Here is a 17,541-nt window from a genome sequence, read left to right on the forward strand (position 1 = left end):
GGGTTAATTTTAGCTTTAGTGTAGAGCTCAGCCTCCCACCTGAAACATGAGACCCCCTGATCCCTCCCAAACAGCTCTCTTCCCTCCCCCACCCCACAATTGTCCCCGCCATCTTAAGTACTGGCAGAAACTCTGCCAGTACTAAAATAAAAACTATATTTGGGCTTTTTTTGTGTGTTTTTTTTATAGCATATTTACATATGCTGCTGTGTAGGATCCCCCCTTAGCTCCCAGCCTCACTGATCCCCCACCAAACAGCTCTCTAACCCTCCCCCTCTGCCTTAATGGGCGCCATCTTGGGTACTGGCAGCTGTCTGCCAGTAGCCAGTTTAGTAAAAAAATGTGCCTTTTTTTTAAAAAAAAATGCCCTTTTCTGTAGTGTAGCTTCCCCCCCAAGATCAAGCCCCCACCCCTTCCAGATCCCTTAGCTGTTTATTTACAGCTTTTAAAACGTTTTATTTTTTCACTTGTCACAGTTTATTTTTCTGTAGTGTAGCGGTTCCCGCGCGCCCGCCTGCCCGCCGCCCCCCGTGCACGTGCGCGCTCCCGCCCGTCCCACCCCCGATCCCGCCCCCTCCACTCCAATCGGCACATCGATGGCCGTCCACCCGCCCCCCAGAGTTGCTCCCACCCACCAACGATACCGGCCACCGATTTCCGGTGCAGAGAGGGCCACAGAGTGGCTCTCTCTGCATCGAATGGCCAAGGGGGGTTATTGCAGGATGCCTCGATATCGAGGCATCACTGCAATAACCGGAAAGCAAAAGGAAGCGAGCAGGATCGCTTCCAGCTGCTTTCCAGACCAAGGACGTACGCCACATGTCCTCGGTCATTAACTGTTTTTTTTTTTAGGACGTGTGGCATACGTCCTTGGTCATTAAGGGGTTAATAACCATAGTAACAGATCAGCTGATTATTTCACCTGTGCTATTGTTGAGATGTCATGACAATCTGGCCTTTTAGAGATACTTGAATAGAAGAAAAACACTGGCTTAGAGGATAGGATTGTGGTTGTAAGGAGAAAATAGTGACCATAAAGAAGAGATCCATAATATGAATAAAACTAGAAAATGCAAGTCAAGACTTAAAGAGCCAAGATAAAGAAGACATTTGGGAATGCCCTTGTCATAAAACACTTGGAGAAAATCCAGGATTTAAAGATGAATAGGGAGCTGCTAGATTAGCACATGTGAATGACATCAACATTCAGAGCCCAGAAATACAACTAGAACTAAGCAGTAATTGTTGTGTGCATATTCTTCAGGTAAATAACCAAAAGTTAAAAAAAAATAAAAAATAAAAAAATCACAAAACTTCCTGATTAGCATTTAGTAGTGCAAATAAGCATTCCAATCACACCACCCTGAGACTGATGGAACTCATGCAAAGTCAGTCTTTGTGATGGAAAAACCAAAGGTTGCTTATAGTAGATAGAGATTCTTTTATTGAGGGATCCACAAACTATGGGAAGATGATCATCTACCTGTAATGTTGGAGGATATAATATGGGGTGTGAATTCTGATAAATTTGTTAAAAGGGGTTAAAGAAGTTTAAATTACCCTTGAGGAAGATGTCCTCCTCTGTGGTCAAGCCTTTTCCCGCAGATGTGGGATAACTGGGCCCCATTGGAAGACCATCAGGGGGAAGGATAACAAAGTCAAGCCTCTGTGAGTTTCTGGGGAATATTCTAAATACACTCTGTCAGAGAGTTCGGTCTCCTAAGATACCAGAAGTAATGTGCTTGAGTAGTTTTAGGAAGGGATCATTTATAGAGCATGCATCCTCTACCACATATGTCCTTTCAGTAGCTTTATGGTGTTTTGGGGCTTTAATGAGGAGTATGACCCAGAGGAAGAGGACCTAGATGTACAGTAGTAGAAGGAGTAATGATAAGCTCATGTATACCCTGCAGAGCAGAAATCATCAGAAACTAAATGGGGTCTAATAGCACTCTTGTAAAAGTATGCACTTTCAGAAAGTTCCAATTTAAATAGTTTGCACTCAAGCTATCAACGCTTACATGTTTTAAGCTACCTGAATGCTGCACTTTCATAATAGGAAATGTTTGTCTATGCTATCTCTTCAAGAGTTCTGACTTAGCACAAGGGAAAAGTAAAATTATGAATAACTATTTACTAATGTAAATGCAGACAAACGGATCCTTACTTCTTGCTTTGTAATAGAAGTCAAATTTTACTTCTGCTTCAGCAGAATTCTGTAACTGCTGTTTTTCTTCCAGCAAACCCAGAGCTATAATATGGAGAACCTAGGAGAAACAAAAAAAAAAGAAGAAAAACACAGATCAGTGCTAAGGTATCTGCTGCTCGTCACACTGGGAATTATACATTTTGGAAGCTCTGCCATGTAATCAAAAGATTTTTTTTATGAAAGTAAAATATATTGCCCAGAAAAGGAAGGGCAAAAATATACTAAAGACTCCAAAAAACTTTCATTGGTTATAATTATGAAAAATATATGACCCATCTGTCAGGACTGTTAAGACTGACATAAAGCACCAAATTCTATTCAACTGAGTGAGCACAACAGTATTTATTAAGTGCATAACTTTCCTATGCATTGAATCTGCAGTCCTGTCTACAGTGTTGCTGTAAACCCTATTGGGTTTTTGTTGTAACAGGGGTCATCAATTGTGGACCCCCAGAGGTTTTGTAAATACATTTCCCATGATGCTCAGCCAGCTTTTCAGCTGGCTAAGCATCATGGGAAATGTAGTTCCAAAACCTCTGGAGGGCCACATTGATGACCCCTGTGTTGACATTTAATACAACATGATATTTTGAGGTGGCATGGAAAATATTTCATATGTTTTACTCATTTTACAAGCCTAACAATATAATGTACTAGAAAGCCAATAATGAAATCAAACCATTTGAAAAATGCATGCGTTTTAAAGATTCTATTAAGTGAACACAAATTCATTTTTGCAATCCATGATCTAGCACAACACTCAGCACAAGGTAAGGCTCTGCTATGAAAAAACATGTGAAAAGATTACCCACATTACCAACCAGCACACATCAACATTCTTTATATATAACTAATTACATACAAACTCCAGAACATAAACATGGCTATAGCAGATGTAAACAATTCTCTTCTCTACAACTGAGTGAGGAATAATTCCATATTGAGATCTGAAAACTTACAGAAGATTGTTTATAATCCTTCTATGTTAATGAAGAAATATTTCAGTATGTAATTCATATAATTCCTTCCTACCGAGATGCTTATTGGGAAAATATTATCCTTATGAAAAAAAACAATGGAAACCCAAGAAAGGCAAATAAAATGAATCGTGATCCTTTAAGAGTATTGAAGATTTATCAGTTAAAAAAAGTGTCATGTACTATTTTCTGGGAGTGACCTTAGATTCTTTTCAATTCATAATTGCTTGATAAGACCTAGAATCAGCACTTACTGCATCAGACCTAACTAACATTCAGGTAGATAAGGTGGTTTCATTGTTGTGGTGACCGATGCCACTTGGTTCAAGAATTTCACTGTCCTCTGAATACTGCTTGAGTTGAATTCATGCAGGAGAGAGCATGATATTGCATTACATCTTGGTTTAAGAGAAGTTTTATTATACACATGAATACCAAAACCCTTTATATAGACTTTACAGGGAGGAGGAAAGTAGAATGAAAAAAGGAATAAGGAGAAATGGGAAAAAATTGAAACTGGTTTTAAAGGGACACTAAACCCAAACTTTTTCTTTCATGATTCAGACAGAACATGAAATTTTAAGCAACTTTCTAATTTACTCCTATTGTCAATTTTTCGTCATTCACTTACTATCTTTATTTAAAAAGCAGGAATGTAAAGCTTAAGAGCCGGACCATTTTTGGTTGAGAAGCTGGGTTATGCTTGCTAATTGGTTTGACAACTATATCCACCAATAAGCAAGTGCTATCCATGGTTCTGAACCTAAAATGGGCCGGCTACTAAGCTTTAAATTCCTACTTTTTAAATAAAGATAGCAAGAGAATGAATAAAAATTCATAGTAGGAGTAAATTAGAAAGTTGTTTAAAATTGCATGCTCTATCTGAATCATTAAAGAAAAAATGTGGGTTTAGTTTCCCTTTAATATCTCAATTCAAGTAAGAAGGGCTAAAACTAAAGAACTGAGACAGCTTGTAAACTGGTTGCCATTGTAGACAATACAATACTGAGATGCCAGTGTCCCTCTCAGTGTTTTAGATGATAAAAATAGGTTTCCCTTCCAAATCAATTTAATCTGTAATATAAACAATTACATAAAACTTACTCTACATCTAGTAACATAACTAGCACTAAATTCCTCCAGAGTTCACATTTTTATTATTTTTAAAATCCCCTATAAGCCAATACTCCTGTTACAAAAAACGGGATTAAAAAAAAATAATCTTTTTTTGTTTGTTTTTTATGGATATTCCTGCATTGAATAAAGCAACTGTTTTGGGAGTTCCCTGTCAACCAGTAAGCAAAAGAGTTCAGGAAGTAGTAGACAGTTTTATTCCTATTAGTTTCAATTTAAATACCTTTACTTTATTTTTATATATGTATCTGTTGCTCTTTCATATACACCACTGAAAATATTTGAGTAATATGTCCTTTTAATAATACACACAGATCTTTACTTTTTCAATATACTATCCTTTAAATACTACTTGAACCTGTGTATCAGTTGAAAACGTGTTGCCATGTGGCATACAAACTAACTGTACCATCTGTATCATGCCTTCTGTCCAGGTGTTGGGATCATCCTCTGATGCCCTCTGGAGAATTGTCCTTAGTATGTGCATCATAATGTCGCAGTACAGAAGGCTGCTCACAGTATGGAAAGCTTGGCTGAATTCTGGAGGTGGAGGCGGAGGTAGTGCTAAAAATACAAAGACATGTAAAGAGAAAGCCTACAGAGACAGGCTGACGGTTTTAAGCATTTTTTTTCTAAGTATGCTGGGTTATTGTGACCAATCAGAAAATTAGATTATTTAAAAAAAAATACTTACTCAGTAAGTATTCATGGCTGGATACATGGATTCTTAGAATCATTCATGTATACAGAGCAACCTGGAATAAGGTAAACATTGTTCTCAATTTTAAAGTTTGTACTCTTAAAACTTTCACACAAATTATGAAGGCTAGAAAGTTGCATAGTAATAATCCACTGTTAATACAAAAATAAAATATCGGTACTTATCTGGTGATTATAGTAAAATACAATATAATTGTGGTAGTACGGTATCATACAACTAAAAGTACAAATATTAATAATATGCCATGGTAATAGACATGGATCCAATTCTACTTTTATATTAAATGGATTATATACATATATGTTTAAACTTAGTATGATAGGACATTAAGCTAATCTATAAAAAAATAAAAGCATATTATATACTTGGCATGATAGAAACTACCTAAAGACAAAGGAAAAGATAAGAACAATTACGTATTTCCACTTAAATTTTATGGTTTGGTAAAAACAAACATCTTGCATAAAACTCTTTCATAATTTAGAACATTCAATTTTAAAACTTGCATGTTCTTTTATTATCAAATTTTCTTTGTTCTCTTAGAATTTTTTGTTGAAAAGCATGGTAGCAAGCTCAGGAGTGTGCATGTCTGGTGCACTATATGGCAGCAGTTTTGCAAGAACGTTATTGATTTGCAAGAGCACTAGATGGCAGGACTATTTCCTACCATGTAGTGCTCCAGACACCTACCTGGGTATCTCTTAAACAAGGAATACAATGGGAACAAAGCAAATTTGATAATAGAAATAAATAGGAAACTTTATTCAAATTGTAATCTCAGTCTGAATCACAATATAAACATTTTTGGGTTTCATATCCCTTCAAAAGGAAGAATTTTTGCAATATAGTCCACGGCTTGAGTAATTACTGTTGGGAATATCACTCCTGGCCAGCAGGAGGTGGCAAAGAGCACCACACTCCCTTACCCACAACCCCCAGTCATTCGACGAAGAGAAATGGAGAAAAAGGAGTACAGGTGCCTGAGGTTATAGTAAAAAAAAAAACAACCGTCTTAAAATAAAGGGTGGGGTCATGGACTCACCATATCTGGAAATAAATACATTTATCAGGTAAGCATAAATTTAGTATTTTTTTTCCTAAGATATGGTGAGTCCCCGGCTTGAGTAATTACTGTTGGGAGCCAATACCCAAGTTAGAGGACATGGATAAATAGGGAGGGTAAGACAGGCAGTCCTAAACAGAAGACACCACCGCTTGATGAACCTTTCTCCCAAAAGAAGCCTCAGCTGAGGAAAAAGTATAAAATTTGTAAAATTTTGAAAAAAAGTATGAAGAGACCAAGTTGCAGCCTTGCAAATTTCTTCCACAGAAGCTTCATTTTTGAAAGCCCAAGAAGAGGAAACGGCTCTTGTGGAATGAGCCGTAATTCTCTCAGAAGGCTGCTGTCCAGCAGTCTCATAAGCCAAACAAATTATACTTTGTAACCAAAAAGAAAGTAGTAGCAGTAGCTTTCTGACCTTAACGTTTCCCAGAGAAACAGACAACGAGGGCAGAGGACTGGCGAAAATCCTTAGTCGCCTGTAAGTAGAATTTAAGAGCACGTACAACATCCAATTTGTGTAACAAACTTTCTTTGGAAGGAGGAGGATTAGGACACAGAAAGGGAACAACAATTTCCTGATTGATATTTCTATTAGAAACAACCTTAAGAAGAAAACCTAACTTAGTACAAAGAACCGCCTTATCAGCATGAAAAATAAGATCAGTGGAATCACACTGCAGAGTTGAGAGTTCTGAGACTCTTTGAGCAGAAGAGATAGCAACAAGAAACAAAACCTTCCAAGATAACAACTTAATGTCTATGGAATGCAACGGCTCTAACTGAGCCAGCTATAAAAATTTAAGAACAAGGTTAAGGCTCCAAGGAGGAGCAACAGACAAAAACAGGCCTGATTTTGACCAAAGCCTAACAAAAAGATTGCACATCTTCCAAACGTTTATGTAGTAAAACTGTTAAAGCAGAAATCTGACCCTTCAGGCTACTGACTGACAATTCCTTCTCCAGGCCTTCCTGAAGAAAAGATAAAATTCTAGGAATTCTAATTCTACTCCAAGAGTAGCCCTTGGATTCACACCAATAAAGATATTTACTCCATATCTTATGGTAAATCTTTCTAGTAGCAGGCTTGCAAGCCTGAATCATGGTCTCAATGACCGATTCAGAAAAACTACGCCTAAACAGAATTAAGTGTTTAATCTCCAAGCAGTTAGCTTCAGAGAAACGAGATTTGGATGAAGAAAGGGACCCTGAATCAGGAGGTCCTTCCTCAGAGGTAGCCTCCAAGGTGGGAGAGATGACATCTCCACTAGGTCTGCAAACCAGATCCTGTGAGGCCACGCAGGGGCTATTAGAATAACTGATGCCTCTCCTGTTTGATACGAGCAATGACTCGTGGAACGAAAGCAAACGGAGGAAACAGGTATGCCAACCTGAAAACCCAAGGAGCCGCCAGAGCATCTACCAGAACGGTCTGCGGATCTCTTGACCTTGAAACGCATCTTGGAAGCTTGGCGTTCTGATGGGACGCCATCAGATCTAATTCCGGCACCGCCCATTTGAGGACTAAGCTGGATAACACCTCCGGATGGAGTTACCACTCCCCGGGATGAAAAGTCTGTCTGCTCAGAAAATCAGCTTCCCAGTTGTCTACTCCTGGAATGTGGATGGCAGATAGACAGCAATTGTGGGTCTCTGCCCACGGAAGAATACGAGTAACCTCCTTCATGGCAAAGGAACTCCGAGTTCCTCCCTGGTGATTGATGTAAGCCACAGAGGTTATGTTGTCTGACTGGAACCTGATAAACTGGGCTGAGGACAACTGAGGCCAAGCCAATAGAGCATTGTAAATAGCCCTCATTTCCAAGATGTTGATGGGAAGAGCAGACTCCTTCCAAGTCCAAAGGCCCTGAGCTTTTAACAAGTTCCAGACTGCTCCCCTGTCCTGCAGGCTGGCGACAGTGGTCACGATCACCCAAGAAGGTCTCCGAAAGCATGTGCCCAGAGACAGATGTTCCTGAGAAATCAACCACGGGAGAGAATCCCTTAAAAACTGATCTAACTCTATTCTCTAAAATAGATCCACATGGTCGCCATTCCATTGTCTGAGCATGCACAACTGGAGAGCTATCAAATGGAATTGAGCAAAAGGAATGATGTCCATGGAAGCCACCATCAGAACTGAGAAAGTCTGCCCCCCACCTGATCCAATTCCGGATAGGGGGCAAACTCTTCATGCTGATTTGGAATCAGCTACGGGTTTCTTTGATTGTTTCCCCTTGTTCCAAGACTGATTGCGTTTCCAAGAAGACTTGGATTGTTTCTGCTTGGAAGAAGAAGGGGAAGGCTTTCCTCTGAAGGTACGAAAGTAATGAAAATTACTCTGACGTCCTTTAGGCTTATTCTTCTTATCTTGAGGTAGAAAAGACCCTTTTCCACCCGTAATATCAGAAAATAGTTTCTGCCAAACCGGGTCCAAACAAGGTTTTGCTCTTGTAAGGAATCGCCAGAAGCTTGACTTTAGAAGAAACGTCCGCAGACCAGGATATCAACCATAATGCCCTGCGGGCTAGGACAGCGAAACTAGAAGTTTTAGCTCCTAGTCTAACAACCTGTAAAATGGCATCTGCAATAAAGGAATTGGCCAACGTAAGAGCTTTAATCCTATCCTGAATTTCATTCAAGGAAGTCTCTACTTGAAGAGAATCAGACAAGGCGTCGAACCAATAAGATGCCGCACTTGTCACAGTGGCAATACACACTGCAGGTTGCCATTGGAGACCTTGATGAACCTACATCTTTTTCAAATAAGCCTCCAGCTTCTTGTCTATCGGATCCTTAAAAAAGTAGCTATCCTCAATAGGAATAGTGTTTCTCTTAGCCAGAGTGGAAATGGCCCCTTCAACTTTGGGTACAGTATACCAAGGGTCTTTAATGGAGTCCTCGACAGGAAACATTTTCTTAAAAATGGGAGACGGTGAAAAAGACACCCCTGGTTTCTCCCATTCCTGTGAGATAATCTCCCTAGCACGGTCCGGCACAGGAAAAACCTCCGAAGTGGAAGGTTCATCAAATAAACTATTATATTTACTAGATTTCTTAGGAGTGACAACGACAGGGGTATCTGAGTCATCTAAAGTAGCTAAAACCTCCTTTAACAATGCAGAAAGGTGTTCAAGCTTAAATCTGAAGGATACCACCTCAGTCTCAGAAGAAGGAATTATACTGTCTGAATCTGAGATTTCGCCATCAGAAAGTCCCGATGTATCTTCCTCATCAGACTTATGAGAAAGTATAGCAGCTCCACCAATTTAGTATTAAAAGTTCATTATTTATTTAAGCCAACATAAAAATAGACAATGTTTCGATTTTCATCCTTTGTCATGTCTGAGACATGATTAAGGATGAAAATCCGAAACGTTGTCTATTTTTATGTTGGCTTAAATAATGAACTTTTACTACTAAATTGGTGGTGCTGCTATACTATTTTTTTAAATATTTTGTATCTCAGACCGTGGTGCCGGTCTTGAATAGCCTGCACACCTGCAACCCTGGTATTGGGGGTTACCTTGGTGCTGGTACACATTGGACTCAGACTTATGAGAAAGAGCAACTTGGGAAGCAGAACTGAGGACAGGCACCTTACTTTCTGAATTTCTAGATTTCCTCTTGCGTTTCCCCTGAATATACCTGGGCAGCAATTTCTGCTTTTAAATAAACTCCACTAGGAGTAATAGAGGAACCGCAGGGCACTGCATGTGATGCCATTGAGGGTTGGGATGTAGCAGGAGAAAGCTGAGGTATTATTTTAATAGCATCATCCTGAGAGACATTAGGCTCAAACATTTTACCTTTATTTTGCAAGATTTTCTTGACACATGAAGAATAAAATTACATAGGAGCTGTAATTTGTGCATCTAAGCATTAATTCAAGAGAGCAGGCTCTTGCTCCATATCAAACATGTTGTGAAACAGTAAATGAACTTGTACATATAAGTTTCAAAGTTTTTAATATTCAATTAAAATAAGCCAAGGAAAAAATTCACTTTAAATTTTAGGATTGATACACAGCTAAAATTATGTTAGAAAAGTTAAGAAAAAACATTTAATAAACAACTTTTTGCTCAGAAACGTTATGTAAAGCTGGTCATGTGACCACAACTGCCGAGCTCAAATTACTGCTGCGACACAGAGAGGCACTAAAAATAGCTTCCTGGTACACTGAGTACCAGAAATAACAGTTTTTTCAAACCGTTTAAAATGTTTCAGACAGTTTAAAATGTTGCATTGTTTTATTTTAAAGCAAAGGGGAAATGAATAAGCTGCTGAAATAGAAAATTCAGCCTTACTTTCAGATTAAACTTGTATTGTTTTATCAAGTAAATATGTGTCAGAAAATAAAGCCTAATAAAAACATTTTACCCTTTCTTTTTAAAAGAGTTCAAATGTTAGTCTTACACATGCTACAGTGCCTGCTTCATGCCCCAGTGTAACCCATACAACTGGATTATCTATGTCCCAATAAAAAAGCAGTGTCTTTAATTTGTTAAGTGCATGGTCTCCCCAACTGGAAGAAAAACAGAATTTATGTTTACCTGATAAATTACTTTCTCCAACGGTGTGTCCGGTCCACGGCGTCATCCTTACTTGTGGGATATTCTCTTCCCCAACAGGCAATGGCAAAGAGCCCAGCAAAGCTGGTCACATGATCCCTCCTAGGCTCCGCCTACCCCAGTCATTCGACCGACGTTAAGGAGGAATATTTGCATAGGAGAAACCATATGGTACCGTGGTGACTGTAGTTAAAGAAAAAAAAATTATCAGACCTGATTAAAAAAACCAGGGCGGGCCGTGGACCGGACACACCGTTGGAGAAAGTAATTTATCAGGTAAACATAAATTCTGTTTTCTCCAACATAGGTGTGTCCGGTCCACGGCGTCATCCTTACTTGTGGGAACCAATACCAAAGCTTTAGGACACGGATGAAGGGAGGGAGCAAATCAGGTCACCTAAATGGAAGGCACCACGGCTTGCAAAACCTTTCTCCCAAAAATAGCCTCAGAAGAAGCAAAAGTATCAAACTTGTAAAATTTGGTAAAAGTGTGCAGTGAAGACCAAGTCGCTGCCCTACATATCTGATCAACAGAAGCCTCGTTCTTGAAGGCCCATGTGGAAGCCACAGCCCTAGTGGAATGAGCCGTGATTCTTTCGGGAGGCTGCCGTCCGGCAGTCTCGTAAGCCAATCTGATGATGCTTTTAATCCAAAAAGAGAGAGAGGTAGAAGTTGCTTTTTGACCTCTCCTTTTACCGGAATAAACAACAAACAAGGAAGATGTTTGTCTAAAATCCTTTGTAGCATCTAAATAGAATTTTAGAGCGCGAACAACATCCAAATTGTGCAACAAACGTTCCTTCTTTGAAACTGGTTTCGGACACAGAGAAGGTACGATAATCTCCTGGTTAATGTTTTTGTTAGAAACAACTTTTGGAAGAAAACCAGGTTTAGTACGTAAAACCCCCTTATCTGCATGGAACACCAGATAAGGAGGAGAACACTGCAGAGCAGATAATTCTGAAACTCTTCTAGCAGAAGAAATAGCAACTAAAAACAAAACTTTCCAAGATAATAACTTAATATCAACGGAATGTAAGGGTTCAAACGGAACCCCCTGAAGAACTGAAAGAACTAAGTTGAGACTCCAAGGAGGAGTCAAAGGTTTGTAAACAGGCTTAATTCTAACCAGAGCCTGAACAAAGGCTTGAACATCTGGCACAGCTGCCAGCTTTTTGTGAAGTAACACAGACAAGGCAGAAATCTGTCCCTTCAGGGAACTAGCAGATAATCCTTTTTCCAATCCTTCTTGAAGGAAGGATAGAATCTTAGGAATCTTAACCTTGTCCCAAGGGAATCCTTTAGATTCACACCAACAGATATATTTTTTCCAAATTTTGTGGTAAATCTTTCTAGTTACAGGCTTTCTGGCCTGAACAAGAGTATCGATAACAGAATCTGAGAACCCTCGCTTCGATAAGATCAAGCGTTCAATCTCCAAGCAGTCAGCTGGAGTGAAAGCAGATTCGGATGTTCGAACGGACCCTGAACAAGAAGGTCTCGTCTCAAAGGTAGCTTCCAAGGTGGAGCCGATGACATATTCACCAGATCTGCATACCAAGTCCTGCGTGGCCACGCAGGAGCTATCAAGATCACCGACGCCCTCTCCTGATTGATCCTGGCTACCAGCCTGGGGATGAGAGGAAACGGCGGGAACACATAAGCTAGTTTGAAGGTCCAAGGTGCTACTAGTGCATCCACTAGAGCCGCCTTGGGATCCCTGGATCTGGACCCGTAGCAAGGAACTTTGAAGTTCTGACGAGAGGCCATCAGATCCATGTCTGGAATGCCCCACAGCTGAGTGACTTGGGCAAAGATTTCCGGATGGAGTTCCCACTCCCCCGGATGCAATGTCTGACGACTCAGAAAATCCGCTTCCCAATTTTCCACTCCTGGGATGTGGATAGCAGACAGGTGGCAGGAGTGAGACTCCGCCCATAGAATGATTTTGGTCACTTCTTCCATCGCTAGGGAACTCCTTGTTCCCCCCTGATGGTTGATGTACGCAACAGTTGTCATGTTGTCTGATTGAAACCGTATGAACTTGGCCCTCGCTAGCTGAGGCCAAGCCTTGAGAGCATTGAATATCGCTCTCAGTTCCAGAATATTTATCGGTAGAAGAGATTCTTCCCGAGACCAAAGACCCTGAGCTTTCAGGGATCCCCAGACCGCGCCCCAGCCCATCAGACTGGCGTCGGTCGTGACGATGACCCACTCCGGTCTGCGGAATGTCATCCCTTGTGACAGGTTGTCCAGGGACAGCCACCAACGGAGTGAGTCTCTGGTCCTCTGATTTACTTGTATCTTCGGAGACAAGTCTGTATAGTCCCCATTCCACTGACTGAGCATGCACAGTTGTAATGGTCTTAGATGAATGCGCGCAAAAGGAACTATGTCCATTGCCGCTACCATCAAACCGATCACTTCCATGCACTGCGCTATGGAAGGAAGAGGAACGGAATGAAGTATCCGACAAGAGTCTAGAAGTTTTGTTTTTCTGGCCTCTGTCAGAAAAATCCTCATTTCTAAGGAGTCTATTATTGTTCCCAAGAAGGGAACCCTTGTTGACGGAGATAGAGAACTCTTTTCCACGTTCACTTTCCATCCGTGATATCTGAGAAAGGCCAGGACAATGTCCGTGTGAGCCTTTGCTTGAGGAAGGGACGACGCTTGAATCAGAATGTCGTCCAAGTAAGGTACTACAGCAATGCCCCTTGGTCTTAGCACAGCTAGAAGGGACCCTAGTACCTTTGTGAAAATCCTTGGAGCAGTGGCAAATCCGAAAGGAAGCGCCACGAACTGGTAATGCTTGTCCAGGAATGCGAACCTTAGGAACCGATGATGTTCCTTGTGGATAGGAATATGTAGATACGCATCCTTTAAATCCACTGTGGTCATGAATTGACCTTCCTGGATGGAAGGAAGAATAGTTCGAATGGTTTCCATCTTGAACGATGGAACCTTGAGAAACTTGTTTAAGATCTTGAGATCTAAGATTGGTCTGAACGTTCCCTCTTTTTTGGGAACTATGAACAGATTGGAGTAGAACCCCATCCCTTGTTCTCTTAATGGAACAGGATGAATCACTCCCATTTTTAACAGGTCTTCTACACAATGTAAGAATGCCTGTCTTTTTATGTGGTCTGAAGACAACTGAGACCTGTGGAACCTCCCCCTTGGGGGAAGCCCCTTGAATTCCAGAAGATAACCTTGGGAGACTATTTCTAGCGCCCAAGGATCCAGAACATCTCTTGCCCAAGCCTGAGCGAAGAGAGAGAGTCTGCCCCCCACCAGATCCGGTCCCGGATCGGGGGCCAACATTTCATGCTGTCTTGGTAGCAGTGGCAGGTTTCTTGGCCTGCTTTCCCTTGTTCCAGCCTTGCATTGGTCTCCAAGCTGGCTTGGCTTGAGAAGTATTACCCTCTTGCTTAGAGGACTTAGCACTTTGGGCTGGTCCATTTCTACGAAAGGGACGAAAATTAGGTTTATTTTTTGCCTTGAAAGGCCGATCCTGAGGAAGGGCGTGGCCCTTACCCCCAGTGATATCAGAGATAATCTCTTTCAAGTCAGGGCCAAACAGCGTTTTCCCCTTGAAAGGAATGTTAAGTAGCTTGTTCTTGGAAGACGCATCAGCTGACCAAGATTTCAACCAAAGCGCTCTGCGCGCCACAATAGCAAACCCAGAATTCTTAGCCGCTAACCTAGCCAATTGCAAAGTGGCGTCTAGGGTGAAAGAATTAGCCAATTTGAGAGCATTGATTCTGTCCATAATCTCCTCATAAGGAGGAGAATCACTATCGACCGCCTTTATCAGCTCATCGAACCAGAAACATGCGGCTGTAGCTACAGGGACAATGCATGAAATTGGTTGTAGAAGGTAACCCTGCTGAACAAACATCTTTTTAAGTAAACCTTCTAATTTTTTATCCATAGGATCTTTGAAAGCACAACTATCCTCTATGGGTATAGTGGTGCGTTTGTTTAAAGTGGAAACCGCTCCCTCGACCTTGGGGACTGTCTGCCATAAGTCCTTTCTGGGGTCGACCATAGGAAACAATTTTTTAAATATGGGGGGAGGGACGAAAGGAATACCGGGCCTTTCCCATTCTTTATTAACAATGTCCGCCACCCGCTTGGGTATAGGAAAAGCTTCTGGGAGCCCCGGGACCTCTAGGAACTTGTCCATTTTACATAGTTTCTCTGGGATGACCAACTTGTCACAATCATCCAGAGTGGATAATACCTCCTTAAGCAGAATGCGGAGATGTTCCAACTTAAATTTAAACGTAATCACATCAGGTTCAGCTTGTTGAGAAATGTTCCCTGAATCAGTAATTTCTCCCTCAGACAAAACCTCCCTGGCCCCATCAGACTGGGTTAGGGGCCCTTCAGAACCATTATTATCAGCGTCGTCATGCTCTTCAGTATCTAAAACAGAGCAGTCGCGCTTACGCTGATAAGTGTTCATTTTGGCTAAAATGTTTTTGACAGAATTATCCATTACAGCCGTTAATTGTTGCATAGTAAGGAGTATTGGCGCGCTAGATGTACTAGGGGCCTCCTGAGTGGGCAAGACTCGTGTAGACGAAGGAGGGAATGATGCAGTACCATGCTTACTCCCCTCACTTGAGGAATCATCTTGGGCATCATTGTCATTGTCACATAAATCACATTTATTTAAATGAATGGGAATTCTGGCTTCCCCACATTCAGAACACAGTCTATCTGGTAGTTCAGACATGTTAAACAGGCATAAACTTGATAACAAAGTACAAAAAACGTTTTAAAATAAAACCGTTACTGTCACTTTAAATTTTAAACTGAACACACTTTATTACTGCAATTGCGAAAAAACATGAAGGAATTGTTCAAAATTCACCAAATTTTCACCACAGTGTCTTAAAGCCTTAAAAGTATTGCACACCAAATTTGGAAGCTTTAACCCTTAAAATAACGGAACCGGAGCCGTTTTTAACTTTAACCCCTTTACAGTCCCTGGTATCTGCTTTGCTGAGACCCAACCAAGCCCAAAGGGGAATACGATACCAAATGACGCCTTCAGAAAGTCTTTTCTAAGTATCAGAGCTCCTCTCACATGCGACTGCATGTCATGCTTCTCAAAAACAAGTGCGCAACACCGGCGCGAAAATGAGGCTCTGCCTATGATTTGGGAAAGCCCCTAAAGAATAAGGTGCCTAATGCCGATATTATTATATCAAAATACCCAGAATAAATGATTCCTCAAGGCTAAATATGTGTTAATAATGAATCGATTTAGCCCAGAAAAAGTCTACAGTCTTAATAAGCCCTTGTGAAGCCCTTATTTACGATCTTAATAAACATGGCTTACCGGATCCCATAGGGAAAATGACAGCTTCCAGCATTACATCGTCTTGTTAGAATGTGTCATACCTCAAGCAGCAAGAGACTGCTCACTGTTCCCCCAACTGAAGTTAATTGCTCTCAACAGTCCTGTGTGGAACAGCCATGGATTTTAGTGATGGTTGCTAAAATCATTTTCCTCATACAAACAGAAATCTTCATCTCTTTTCTGTTTCTGAGTAAATAGTACATACCAGCACTATTTCAAAATAACAAACTCTTGATTGAATAATAAAAACTACAGTTAAACACTAAAAAACTCTAAGCCATCTCCGTGGAGATGTTGCCTGTACAACGGCAAAGAGAATGACTGGGGTAGGCGGAGCCTAGGAGGGATCATGTGACCAGCTTTGCTGGGCTCTTTGCCATTTCCTGTTGGGGAAGAGAATATCCCACAAGTAAGGATGACGCCGTGGACCGGACACACCTATGTTGGAGAAAAGCACTTACCTGCTCCACTGTCTGGCATGTAGACAGTTACAAGGTATGAGAAGACACAGTTCTTCACAGAGACCTTTGAAAAAGAAAGAACAGAGTAGCCAACTCTGGCTTTCTAAACTAGGGCAGCAATTGTTAGGAAAACTCAGTAAGTACCTCTTTACAAGTTCCTAGCTGCTTTAAAGCCACCACTACCGGACTGCAAGGAATGACGTGGAATACAGCTATACCCCAAAACTTGCTTGTAGATTAAATAAAAAAAATTCTTCAGACACCTAAACTTCTCCTCCACGCACCAAAGGCAAAGAGAATGACTGGGGGTTGTGGGTAAGGGAGTGATACTTAGCAGTTTAACTGTGGTGCTGTTTGCCTCCTCCTGCTGGCCAGGAGTGATATTCCCAACAGTAATTACTCAAGCTGTGGACTCACCATATCTTAGGAAAGAAATTAAATTTGCCAGAAAAAAATCTACTGCTTATTTGAAATTCAGAATTGGTGTTATTGGATTGTCTTTTTATTATGTATTTGTTAATTATGTAATTCTACTGCATTGAGTGGTCCTATAAGTTTACTTGGGAAGTTCAATATACACACATGCAAACAAGTTTAAATATGTCTATAACTTTGTTATCCATTTTTATTTAGTCAAATTAATAAAGAATAAAATATTTGCACACATGTACAGTCTAGTGCTTCATACTCTTACTCTAACTGCACAGACCCAGCACAAGGATAACCCAAAGAGCAACACAGGAAATATAAATGTCAGAGATTAGTGGGTTTTATATAGGTATGGGGTTTACAGAGCGGCTGTAAAACCAGGAATCTGACCTGATGCATGATAGTGGGGCTCCATGGCACAAAGTGGGTATGCAGATAATAGAGTGGATGATGGAGAAGGTTGTGGATCTGATATTCATTATTTCTTTATTATTAATATGATTCAAATATTTATATTATTATTGCTATTTATTAATTACCAGATCTAATGTAAAATTGAGGCTGTAGATCTATTTCTGCACAGTGCTCATAAAAGGTTGCCAGTCCTA

At 40.7% G+C, this 17,541-nt stretch overlaps 1 protein-coding gene across 5 annotated transcripts in view; it reads right to left on the reverse strand.

Annotated features, from left to right (window-relative positions):
• UBR1 (ubiquitin protein ligase E3 component n-recognin 1) overlaps positions 1–17,541 on the reverse strand; it is a 693,945-nt gene that overhangs the window by 254,743 nt on the left and 421,661 nt on the right. For all 5 annotated transcript variants that reach the window (XM_053697798.1, XM_053697801.1, XM_053697800.1 and 2 more), the window contains exons 25-26: positions 4,730–4,884; positions 2,168–2,267 (exon numbers count right to left, since the gene is read on the reverse strand). In XM_053697798.1, the coding sequence (XP_053553773.1) occupies positions 2,168–2,267; positions 4,730–4,884 (255 nt within the window). The remainder of the gene's footprint in view (positions 1–2,167; positions 2,268–4,729; positions 4,885–17,541) is intronic.

The sequence above is a fragment of the Bombina bombina genome, chromosome 1 (genome assembly GCF_027579735.1).
Source record: "Bombina bombina isolate aBomBom1 chromosome 1, aBomBom1.pri, whole genome shotgun sequence".
Classification (NCBI taxonomy): Eukaryota; Metazoa; Chordata; class Amphibia; order Anura; family Bombinatoridae; genus Bombina; species Bombina bombina.